This window comes from Macrosteles quadrilineatus, unplaced genomic scaffold (genome assembly GCF_028750875.1).
Source record: "Macrosteles quadrilineatus isolate MER2022 unplaced genomic scaffold, UCM_ALF_1.0 Scaffold_7__1_contigs__length_78375512, whole genome shotgun sequence".
Classification (NCBI taxonomy): domain Eukaryota; kingdom Metazoa; phylum Arthropoda; class Insecta; order Hemiptera; family Cicadellidae; genus Macrosteles; species Macrosteles quadrilineatus.
In genome coordinates this window covers 67,224,920-67,237,724 of record NW_026542600.1, presented here as the reverse complement: position 1 = coordinate 67,237,724, position 12,805 = coordinate 67,224,920, and the positions used below count along the sequence as shown (strand labels likewise).

The window sequence follows — 12,805 nt, the reverse complement described above, 5'->3', positions numbered from 1 at the left end:
TAGTTAGAATTATTAGTTTTATGGAAATCAGTGATTTGATGTCTATGATTCTATGAGGCTGCGTCCCCACTAGGATCCCCGCGACAAAGAATACAAGTGGGGCCATTACACTAAGCGACCCGCAGTCACTTGACAGAGAAACGAACGTGCCTGGGAGAGTTTTTAGGTGGCGTGGATAAATACACTCCCCATGTTATCTTTCAGCATTTCAGCTATATTAAAATAAGCGACGCCACGAAGATTTCCGCCAGCGGCAGTTCACGAAGATTTATGTATGAGGCGCTAGCGTTGCCAGCCAAGTCTTTGTGAACCACCACTAGCGGCAATCTTTAGCGTCGCCTCTTTTAATATGGTGGTTTTGCTTCTTTTAAGGTTTTGTATTCATTGGCACCGGTCACACTAGGCGACAAGCCGCTCCCTCACACATCCAGTTCCTGCTCTGACTTACTGTATATCTTGTTGTGGTCTGACAGTAATAAAGTATAGAAAACTTTTTGCAAAAGAAAATATACGTGTGTTCATGACATGGATCACAACTAGGTTATGAAATCAGTTGTGTTTCCCACACAAAGCTTGTTAATGTAACTCAGTGTATAATTTTTTATTTTGTTTAGCGCAAGAACGACACATACGAGTATTTGTCAGGTGTGCCTGTAACTTCCAACACCAAATTTCTGCCTCTGGGAGATGCTCAGTATTACCAACATTTTCAAGCAGTGATTCACTACATGCATTACGCCTTAGCCGCATATGGATGGCCAATGTTCCTCATGACCCACTCCACTACCGGACTCTGCCAGCTTTGTACCAAACTCAGGTAAATCAAGTCAACAAGCCCATAACTTTATAAATCAAATAGTTTATTTGGTCAGAACAAAATTTAATGAAAGCTTCTCTGTTGTTAATATTTACAATATCTCAAATACGAGATATTATTTAATCTCATATTTGCTAACCCTTTAAACCCTTGAACTCTTGGGGGCTGTTACCTTAGATTTATCTAATTATACTAGCTTTTTAGCGAATTTCCCTATAGGGAAGTAGCTATTACCGTAGGTGGCACGGTAAGACCTAGGCCCGGGACCGATTTACTTTTTCATTTTGATGTCCCCAGAGGCCAAAAACACTATTTGTTCAAATTTTTATATATGTATATATATATATATATATATATAGATTTATATATATATATATATATACGTCCGTGAACGCGATAACTTGAGTAATTTTTGTCCGATTTTGATGAAATTTGGTTTGAAGGTGTAAGGCGGTATAAACTTGAATGAGTTCGCGAACCAGCATGATCGGACCATGGGAACAGTGTTTTACGGGGACTTTTATGGGGTAAAAAATGGTTTTTCTCATTTTTGACCCTCAAAACACAAAATTTCTCAATTTCTCTCTAGACCTTGTTAAAGAGCTTAAAAAAGCAAATAATTTAGTATATCAAAGTGTTTTTGTACGGTTATTGGCAACGGAGAAAATTCCAAAAATTGTAAATTTAAAATTCCCATGTTATTCTTATGGAGAATATTGTAAAATGATGTAGTTTGCTTGTTTATTGATAAATTTGGATTAAACTTGGCCAATTTATTTCTTTTATACTAAGCTATTAATATTTTACTAAAAAACTCCCTTAATTAGTTTTCTTGTAGCAGCAAACCTAGGTACTTGTTAAACCTAATGTTATTTAAATAGATTTAAATTGAAAATCAGTTCAGACAAATGGAAATTCGCTTAGTCGGCAGGTATGCTGCGGCAGGGGTATTTTAATTTTAAAAGATTTGGTTTAAGCTTAAACATAAGTGGAAGGAAGTTTGTTCAACTTGTTTTATGCTGTTATAAAGTGTTTGTTCTTTTTAGATTTTGAGTTTTAAGGGATCTCTTGGTTAAATTGTGCAATGTTATGAACCATTGACAGAATTTTTCTAAGTGAGAAGAGTTTCTTTTGTTATTTTATGTGAAGAATTTATAGATAGGAATAGATAAAAACAAGTCGTAGTTATTAATTTGAAAAAAAATATTTTCTGCAGGTTTGACACTTTTTCAAGAAAAGAACCATCCTCACAGCCTTCTTTTGGAGTTTGGAAATCTGTTTTGCCTGCTGAATGAAAAATGAACCCCATTGTAATATGATTTTTTGAAGCAATAATATATATTTTTAAAAGTCTTTTTTAATATTTATATTTTAATCAAATGGTGTCTAATATCGTTAGAGATTTTTAAGTGCAGAATTAAATTGAAATAAGTCTAACATACATATATTTTCAGGCCACAATCAAACTGACAAATCGTTAAGCAACTATTTTTGAACTAGCGTTTTTATTTTTACATCACCCATATTCAGTATGCATGACCAGGGTCGGTTTAACCCATACACAAACTACGCGGTCGCGTATGGCGCCACAAAAAAGTGGCGCCAACGGGACACAATTTTTTTTTTTCAGAAGACAAAATTAGAAATACATTTATTGACGAGTGAGTACATTTATTTTCGCTCAGAGTTCAAGTATCCAAAGCACCACACCAGAGGCATTTATTCTGTTTGTACCAAAAGCGCTTGAAAAATGCGTATACTTGTCCAGCACCGTAGCACTTCTACTCAAGGACTCAATGCACTGATTTGCAGTTTCGATTTGTAGTGAGCTGACACACGGCTGCATACAGCGCGGCGCCTTTATTTCATGACTCATGCTCGAGATAAGCGCGCAGCGCTACTTTGTCATACCAAGAAACCCCCTCCCCCTCCCTTCTACCCCTGAGCTCCCTCCCCTCCTAGAGAAGAGCAGTACGTTGTATTGCACTCTTACCGTATCGTATTGGTATTGTTTAAGTCAGATATAATAAAATCACTATATGCAGACGACGTTCAAACGTTAACGGTGACAAGAAAAGCTAATGTTTGCAAGTGATTGACAGGGAAATTATTAATCAATTTAGTTTCTTTATTATAACGATAGTATCAACTTGGGTTTTAATGGAAACCAACACTAAACTCTTAAAATAATGAGAAACCTGGTCTATCAACCTTTGCTTCAGCTGTTGATTTTGGTTCATCATCTCAAGCCCTTCCTTGGTTGGATTACAAAGATTTTTCAAAGGTTTACTAAATTAACGAAGAGGAAATTACCTGATGAGATTTAAGATATGCTTAGACTATACATAATAATTGTAAAGAAAAAATCTTCATATAACATTAAACTTACATTGAATAATAAACAGTAGTTGAAAAAAGTCTTTTATTACAAGTATTCTTCTAACCTAAAGTTGACCTAAGTTGACTAGTATCCAATAGTCAATGCCTAAACTTATAAAAAAGTTCTTCCCAAAATTTTACAAATGGGATTAAGTTGTGTTCATGGTGGTGGGGTAGGGGGGGAATTCTAGGTGGCGCTGATTCGGGTGTTCGCTTAACTCTGAAAAATTCCTAGAACCGGCCCTGTGCATGACAAAGGATACTAAGGAGTTTAGGATTTGTTGAGGGTTTACAACCTAGAAGAATGTAGATTGTAAATCAAAATATAATATTAGAGGGACATCAGAGTGTACAAGGTTGTTACCCTTCATTTGACGGAAGTGGTTAATCAAACTTACTAAACCCTAAACAAGAAAGTTGTAAGAAAAAAATATTAAATTTTGTTCGTTATCCGTCATGATTTGATTTGTGACTATTGACTATTTTACTTATTGTGATTAAATTTTTGTAGATTTTTCTGCTGTTATGTTCATCATCATGACCATTCAGTGAATAATTCTTTCTTCGACACGTATAATATAATTATACATTAGAAAATTTAAAAAAGAATAAACTCTTTTCAGTTGTAGCTGCTTTCCCTGTTGCTGCCCAAAGTCAAAAATAGACCCCGAAACAACTTTAATCGAAGACAACTGCTGCCACTGTAACTACGCAGCACTACGCAGCATGGTTAACGCTGGGGATGTCTCGATTGTTTATGCAACTTACCATGTAGATGTCAATGAGACGCCGTTCTTTGTAGCCATTGACTACACTCGCCGCAAAGTGGTCGTCAGCATTAGAGGAACTCTTTCCATGAAGGTATTTTGTTTTGCTAGACTATGGAAATATCAGATGTAACATTGCAAATTAATAAAACTATCTCTAATGTCACAAATGGTGGATCACATTAGTTCTACAAACCTAAATTATATTTTTTAGTAATGCTAAAAATAAAATAAAGTTTTCTATAGACAGACACAACAATTTTTTATTTATACCTAATATATTTAAGATAAATTATGAGCTATTTAGAGAAAATTCAACCATTTTAAGAAATTGGGTTGATGTTAGTTATTTGTTTTTTTTATCAAGTAATAATTTATTAATTTATAATACTTATTTTATCCCACTTAACACAAAACACAACATTAAATTTTGATTTGTAAATTTCTAGTGCCATGACCAAAATCCAATAGTTAATTTGCATACTGCATGAATTTAATGGTAAATGACAGTAGTTTATTATGGCTGGAAATTTCATTGTAATAATATACCCTTAATTATTTATTTAAATATCGTTTGTTCATGGTAGATCTAAATCAAAGCAGCAACCTTCTCATTAGAGGAACCACCATACCAATGTTTCAAGATCATCCGTTTGGTCGTTCTAGGGATGTGTAGTGAGAGTTACTTGGCTTATATACTGTAGATAGATGGATCAAAGTTGACTGTTTGTTGTATGTTCAGGATGTAATCACAGATCTGAACGCAGAAAGTGAAACTCTTCCGTTAACTCCACCTCGAGAAGATTGGCTTGGTCATAAAGTAAGTATCTTGGAACTGTGTTTTTTAAGTTCATAATTGTGAAGAATAATTATTTGAATTTGATGTAAAATGGATTTTCCTCCATAAACTGTAGATATTAAGGTTTGTGCTAATAATACTCGTACATACAAGATTTTTCCTACCACCATAATTAACTATAACACACAGATTAACTTTTTAGTGGTAAATAACATGTCATTTAGGTTATGTTTGCTTTTTAGGTATTGTTATTTGCTTAGTGTTAGAAACACCAACAGTAAAGTTAGCTGATTTGGCAAGCAGAAATAAATTAAGCGGATATGAGCTATTTCGCATACTGTTTACAGGTGTGGCAATGTGATCCATGCAGTATTAGGATGTTTATTTTCCATGGAGTGGTAGGAAATGGTTATTTGTGGAACTAGTGTTCAAAGTGGCACTTTGCTGCACATGAGAGAAATGTTTACGCACGAGCCGCAGGCAAGTGTGGAAAGTTTCACGAGTGCAGCAAATGCACTTTGCACTCGCGTTACACATAATATTTTTCTTACATTTACTATAAAACATATAAATAATTAGTATTTCAAACACGTTTTTCGGTTAGGTTAAATCCAAGCGTTGAACAAAATGGAAAACGCTGCACCAGCTGATTGTAGTACCTTCAAGTGTTGCCAACTTATTTTTAAGCCTACACGTATTACGTGCCTATACTGGATTGGAATATTCCGGATTGCAGCAAAAAAATGAGTGTGGCAAAAATTTAGTGCGGCCAAAGTAAGTGAATGCAGAAATTAGCTACTTTGTGTGCTATAATCAGTATAAGAACAGTACTACAGTAGCCTTGTCAGGTAACTGTAGGAAAAATACTTTTACTTTAATTAGTATAGTCACTTTTTTAGTTTTGTCAAAGCTTTCATTCACAAGTGTGCTATGGTGTTGCAGGGGATGGTACACGCGGCAGTGTATATCAGGGACAAGTTAATTACAGAATCAATTTTGACCCAAGCACTGGCCACAGGCCATAAAAAGCTAGGTGAGGCCTTAGGCTTGGTGCTAGTGGGGCACAGTCTTGGCGCAGGCACCGCAGCCATACTAGCCATCCTACTGCGCCAGACGCATCCAGACCTGCAGTGCTTCGCTTACTCACCTCCTGGCGGCCTTCTAAGGTAACTTGAGCATTGATAAGGAATATAGTTCAGCTAGCTTACCTAGGAAAATTGAGTTCAGGCGCTAATAGATACACTGTAAAAGAACACAAAACATAACACAGATATTTCGTCCAGACGTAGGACTTCTTCAGTTCAGGTGCTAATAGATACACTGTAAAAGAACACAAAACATAACACAGATATTTCGTCCAGACGTAGGACTTCTTCAGTTCAGGCGCTAATAGATACACTGTAAAAGAACACAAAACATAACACAGATATTTCGTCCAGATGTAGGACTTCTTCAGTCCAGGCGCTAATTTGGTTTCAGGGTTGTACCCATAGCACTGAGATTCGTCACCTGTAATTATTTTGGACAAAAAATCTGGTTCGGCTTCAATTTGCAGTTTCAAACCACGGCAGGCTTCAATTCGACGTTCCTTTTGAAAGTCAGTGAGAGCACGAGGCACAAACTTGGCGGCAACCCTTTTCATGTTCAAATCTTTGGTTAAAATCCGTTGAACTGAGCTCCATGATAGCCCACTAGCCTCTGATATTTGCTCGTTAGTCTGTCGTCGGTCTGCACTCCCTATACTATAATTACGTCCCTATACTCCCTGGTATTGTGTGGTGGATTTGTTCCTTGGACAAACTTATTTCACATTTAAACATAGCATGACAATGTATAGTTATGAATTTGTAATTTACACCACAAATTACTCTTTTTTCAATAGTAGTTCTAAGTTTTTTTTTTAAGTGAACTTATTAGTAATTATTGCCTTTTAAAGTATCGTAAAGGGGTGTGCTTTTTACCTGGCAATTTTTCTAAGCATAGAGTGTTTACAAAATTTTCTCCATTTCCATTCTAGATCTTTCTCTAAAGAGTCAGCTTTATTGAAACATAAATTATAAGAATACCGGTATAGCTGTACACCAATCTTATTTGTTACATTTGTATTTTTAAAAGTCATTTTTGGTATGCTTAAATTTGTTTTGGGTTACAGCATGCCTGCTGTACAATATACCAAAAGTTTCATAACGTCGGTGGTGCTGGGCAAAGATGTAGTTCCTCGAATTGGATTGCATCAAATGGAATCTCTAAGAGCAGACCTCATCAATGCCATCAAACGCAGCAAAGATCCTAAAGTGAGTTTCCAATTTGCTTTTATTAAAATAATCAAATGTATTTTTTATTTAGTTGTAAAAGAAACATTTATGGTTCTTTCAAGACAGGATCAACATCTAAAACCAAAAACCTCCTTCTTGCAACCAATTTTCTGATAAGTTACTGTCATGTACCTCATATTGAATGACCCTTTATTTCCATGTTAGTTAAAAACAACGTGTACAGTTTCACCGGAATATTCTGCCATGGTCTTAGTTTGACTTTTAAGGTTTATATAGTAACTCTCTTGCTTTAACTATTTCCATACATGTTCAGTGTTAAACTCTAATAAAAAAGTAGTCTCTTGGTAGAACTAAGTAATAAAACGACCCTAGATTTGTATGTGAAGTGTTTACCGTAACTTGGTTTTCATACAGACAGACAGTACTTTTAACAAAACAGACTTACAAATGTGGATTTGAACATTTATTGTAATGTTTGATTTAATCAAGACAACAGACCTCATTTTTATTTGAAAAATATTTATAAAAAAAAGTATCATTAAAGGCTAGTAAATAAATAATGTTATTATTAATTATTATAGATAATATAGCCTACATTTTAGAAATATTATCTATAAATGTTGATTAGAAATTATTATTTCTAAACAACAATTATAGATTTTTCAAAACCATACCTTGAAAAAATTTAAGGAAGGGTTTAAATAACTGTCGCAACATTTGTAACTTTCAATGATTCTGCAAATTGATGTCAAACTTTTCTGAACATGGTAACCTAGAAATAACTTCTTAGGCTGATAAAGCTAGACATTACGGTACTTGCTTGAGACAAACTGTCTGCACTACATAATCAAGAAAACTTTAGATCACCATAGGTACCACACGGATCAATAGTCTACAATGACAGAAAAGTCAACTTTACTTTTACACCTTTCTGTTGTTACAGAACATAAAGCTGCAGCCACTATTCAGTGAACACACTGATACACTAGATATTTATTTAAATAACGTTTAATTTTGTTTGAATTGTACAGTGGAAGACAATCAGCTGCAGTGTGATGTGTTGTGGCACGACGTTCATGCCGACATCAGCTGTCGAACTGAAGGCTGATAGTATCACAATGGAGGAATACAGAGCTGAGAAGAACTCAGCCCGTGCGATGCCGATACACCCCTCCGACTCCTCCATAGCTCTGACCCTCCATCAACCCCTCTACCCTCCAGGGAGTATCATCCATGTCGTCAGACATCACCCGACCAAGACTGAGTACGTATTTTTTTATTTAACTCTCTTTAGTATACATTTTTACACTCAGTAGCTGAATGATTTGTGATGATGGGCTGGCCAGATCGTGCTTCTGATCTAGAATTTGGTATTTTATTCATTAATTAAAATTACAATAGTTTTCAGATTAGAGTTTGTTCGTAGAAATTCAATTTTCCTCTCGTTTGATTTTTATATTTCTAAAATAGAAAGCCTTTTATATTCATTGAACCCTGGTTTATCCTGGCAATTCCTATACTTAGGAATTCACTCTGAAACCCGATTTGTTGCTTCACTCCAATATAGGAAAATAGTAGGTACATAAAGTTACAAGTGATTGAATATCAACACAAAGTGATATTGAGGGCACCTAAAAGCTAAACAGATGATTGGTACTTTCAATTATCATAGGTGTAGCCTTCAGTGATTTCTGACACTAATATTTTTTTAAATAATAATTTTATATCTATCAAATTTTAGCTTCAGTGACGATGATGTATTAATGTGAATAGACTATAAAAATACCAGATTTATTTTTCTACTTGTGGTAAAGAAATATACATCACCAGTATTTTAACACCTTCCTTCTTTTCCCTTTTCTCCAAGTTGCTGTGGCAGTACATTCTACAGCTTGAGTATGTCATTAAGTAAACAATTTCATCAAAAGGCTGACGTATTGGAAAAATTTTTTACACTATTCACTTATTGTCCTTTCCACCTCTTGTTTTGTTAGTTAATGCTATTTCTAAAGACAGAAACATTCAGTCCTATTGGAAATCACTTTTATTTTATTAGTTCCATTATTTCAAGACCTTATGACTGAGGTCAAGTTTTTGAGAAAAAAGAAATGAACTAATAAAACTACTTACAAAATCTTATATTCTACGGATACTAAATCTATGGCAGCAATGTCATGATTTCATCTGGTACCTGCCACTACTTTTTAACAGTTCACCCTTGTACTGTATCAGCTCACCTCTTGCTTTGCTGAATACGTTCCAAGCACAGGTCCGAGGTATATGTTAACAGTCAAATGTTAGAAGAGGCCGACAGCCTAATTACAAACTTTACTCTTATTTAGATTTTGGAACCCATAGTAACTCAAATTCTATTAGTAGCATTTAGAACTTAGTGCTTCCAGTCTGATAAAGCTGAACACCAAATGACATTCACACAACTATAGTTTAGCGTAGGAGGAGGTTGTCAAAGTTATCCAGCGTAGACGCTGGGGTTGAGGTTTGGTTCCTTTTTCCTTTAGCCACCCCCACCAAACGTGGTGACTGCCCCCCCCCCCCCTTGGGGAAATACGTATTTTTTTACTGCATGTAATGTCAAAACTTTGCCATGATCGGCAAAGACGGTGATGATGTCCAGTTACCGCCGGCGTTATTCAAGGTTTTGCCGTGACGGCGGGAGACAATTACGAAGTCCACACGACTGTGAGAAATGAACAATATTTTGCCGCGATCAAGGAAGACCATGCTGATTTTCCGTTATTGGGGTTATTTGGTGTTTTGCTGTGACCGCAGGAGACAATTAGGATGTCTATACTGCCGCGGGAAATGATCATAATTGTGCCACAATCGTGGAAGACAATGATAATGTTTCTGTTACCACGAGGGATATTTAAGATTTTGCCATAACCGCAGGAGGCAATGACGATGTTTAAACAACTGTGGAAAATAATCTAAATTTTTGCCGCGATTGTGGAAGATGATGATGACGTTTCCATGACCGTGGGAAACGAGGATGATGTCTACATGGTCACGGGATATGATCAGAATTCAGCCACGAATGTGTAAGTCGACAATAATGTCTACACGACTGCGGTAGATGTTCATAATTTTGCAGCGATCATGGAAGACAATGATGGTGTTAGTTACCGCAGGGGCTATTCAGGGTTTTGCCAAGACCGCAGGAGACAATGACCAATGACAATGTGGGGGGGGGGGGCTTCACATCTAATCTCACCCCCCCATCAATCTAAAGCTGGTTCCGCCCTGCCAATAGCTTTCCTCTAATAGATATTTAAAGATCCAACACATGGCTAAAAGCGGCAGTTTCCAAAAATTCTTTTATATGACCATGCTTTGATAGTTGCGTGCCGCAGGCTATCCAATCTTCCCAATGTTGACAAGTAAATGAGTTGTATAGTTATGATAGTAGATGACAGTTAGAATCCTTTGAAGGGTACTTTTTTTACTTCTTGTGCATTGTCTATAGTGGCTTACATTCCACTTACATTGAGACAGGTATGGCTTTGTCTTTAACAGTTACTTAAATGTAGTAACATTTCTAATGATGAAACACATATTTCTGTTATTGTTATCACCACTAGAGGGAACAGTATTATTTTCCGATTTGATATTGTTAATTCTGATTTAATCTCCTATTTTGCCCGGAGATGGATATTTACATAAAATATAACAATCGTGATCAATAACCAACCAAACCACTGATTATAAAGGTACTGTAGTGTAAATTCTTAGTAATATAATATTGTATGTAGAATAATATGGAAGGTTTTATCATAGAGAAATTAGTATAATTACAAGTTCACAAATAAATTAAAACTACATCAAACACTTAACTAATCTAATCAAGGCATTTCAGTTGAATTATAATTCATCATGCTTTGTTGGTGATATAACTTTTCCCTCTTTTATAACTCTCTTAAGAGGTAAATACTTAAGAATGTTTCCAAAACTTAACTTGATCATTTTTTCATAATACAGACAGCGTTATGAGAAAAAATGGAGGTAGGTTATTTGTTTAGCATGTGTTTATAAGGTTCTGCATGTATAATAATCGTAAAATGGAATGTTGTCGCTGTTTATGTAGAATTCATCAATTAAAGATTTTGAATGTGTTAATTTGTGGAAAATCACAGTCCTGCTATGCATGCGTTCTTTGGCATACCAAAAAGTTCATAAATAAAAGTTTTTACTTTGCATATTGATTTGTTTTTCTCCTTAGAACTCAAATGAACGATGAACTTGGGTTTCAATCCATGCACTACCAACTAATGCTGTAAAAACTCAAATATATCTGTATTTATTTTGTTTTTATTTATAAAAGTTTAGTTTACAGAAACTTCTGTTGAACTTGGGATGGAGAAGAAATTTAATGAAAATTTCTTAAGTTACAAGTAGATTTTACTCTGTTACACTATCAAAGATTTTCATTAAAAACTAACACGCCTATTTCTATCTCACATGACCTAATGGCATTTTTATGAGAATAAACAAATATAATTAAGGCTGGAAAACTTTTTATTGAGCTTAATCATTGCTGACTTTCAATCACCTATAGGCTATACAACATTGTAGTAGTTAATCAACTTAGACATGACAGTTGTTGCTCAAGTGAGGTTATGTTAAAGATTGTTAGATTGGTGACATGGTTTGCGTCATCTATGTCTTGCATTTGTATAAATGTAACTATAAACTATATTGTGTACCTTGAACAAGCTGTATGTATTTGTGTTGTTTTGTGTTTATAAGACGATAATTCTATTTGTTTATACACAGTCAGTTGGGAGAGGGCAGAGTTTGCTGGTCCAACTGGAGACACAAGCATGGATTATACTTAGGCTTACAGGACAAAATACTTAAAGATCTAAAATTTAAATTTTTTTTTAAATTCATTTTTAAAATACTTGATTGTTTAACTGCTTTCAAATTATTATTACCATTTACAATTACGAGAGTTGTCCGTAAATTGAGGTCTTCATCGAGCTCCCATCGCAGCCAAGACGTTCAAATCTCAGACTAACGTTGTGTTCCTTACTTCATCCACAACTATTCTAGCCCGTCTGGAATGATAAGTCTTTGCTTTGTATTTGTAAACATTGTGAAAGAAAATTGTGACTTTTACCGGGTATAAACAGTGTTCTGTGATTGATTGCTTTTTGAGTCACTGGTTTTTAACTCTCAAAACCTTTAAGTTGAGTTTTGATGCATTAATTGAGAGCATTGAAAGGGAGCTACTACACTTGCAAGTTTCAGATTGACTAACACATATATGTACAGAGTGGGCCAGATAAAACCGGTCCCGAGAGGCGTAGGCTTCATACGAGACGTGCCGATGTACAGCATGACGGGACATTGACCTTTCCCCTTCCACTACTGTCTGCCGTCCGTCCTGTCCTGTCTATCTGTCCACGTCAGTGTAGCTTGAGTGTTTGACCGAGCAGTGTGGATCATGCCGTATTCAATAGAACAGCGTGTTTTCATAGTGGAGGAATATGTTCGTACAACTTCAATAATGTCGGTCCGTGAAAAGTTTCTTGAGAAGTATCCTGAAGGTGGAGTTCCTGCTAAATCAACCATTCAGGATTTAATTAAAAAGTGGCGTACAACAGGCAATGTGTCCAATATGAAGAGAGACAAACAACCAACTGTACGAACACCAGAAGCTGTGGCCAATGTACAGACCATTATTGGAAGGAGTCCAACAGAGTTGAACAGAGACTGTAAATCCTTAAATGTACATGTTGTAAAATAG

At 35.5% G+C, this 12,805-nt stretch overlaps 1 protein-coding gene across 3 annotated transcripts in view; it reads left to right on the top strand.

Annotated features, from left to right (window-relative positions):
• LOC128997983 (diacylglycerol lipase-alpha) overlaps positions 1 to 12,805 on the top strand; it is a 78,494-nt gene that overhangs the window by 49,810 nt on the left and 15,879 nt on the right. For 2 of the 3 annotated variants that reach the window (XM_054423868.1, XM_054423870.1), the window contains exons 8-14: positions 615 to 817; positions 3,820 to 4,057; positions 4,706 to 4,783; positions 5,705 to 5,928; positions 6,915 to 7,056; positions 8,070 to 8,302; positions 11,035 to 11,058. In XM_054423868.1, the coding sequence (XP_054279843.1) occupies positions 615 to 817; positions 3,820 to 4,057; positions 4,706 to 4,783; positions 5,705 to 5,928; positions 6,915 to 7,056; positions 8,070 to 8,302; positions 11,035 to 11,058 (1,142 nt within the window). The remainder of the gene's footprint in view (positions 1 to 614; positions 818 to 3,819; positions 4,058 to 4,705; positions 4,784 to 5,704; positions 5,929 to 6,914; positions 7,057 to 8,069; positions 8,303 to 11,034; positions 11,059 to 12,805) is intronic. The other variant, XM_054423869.1, reaches the window with a different exon arrangement.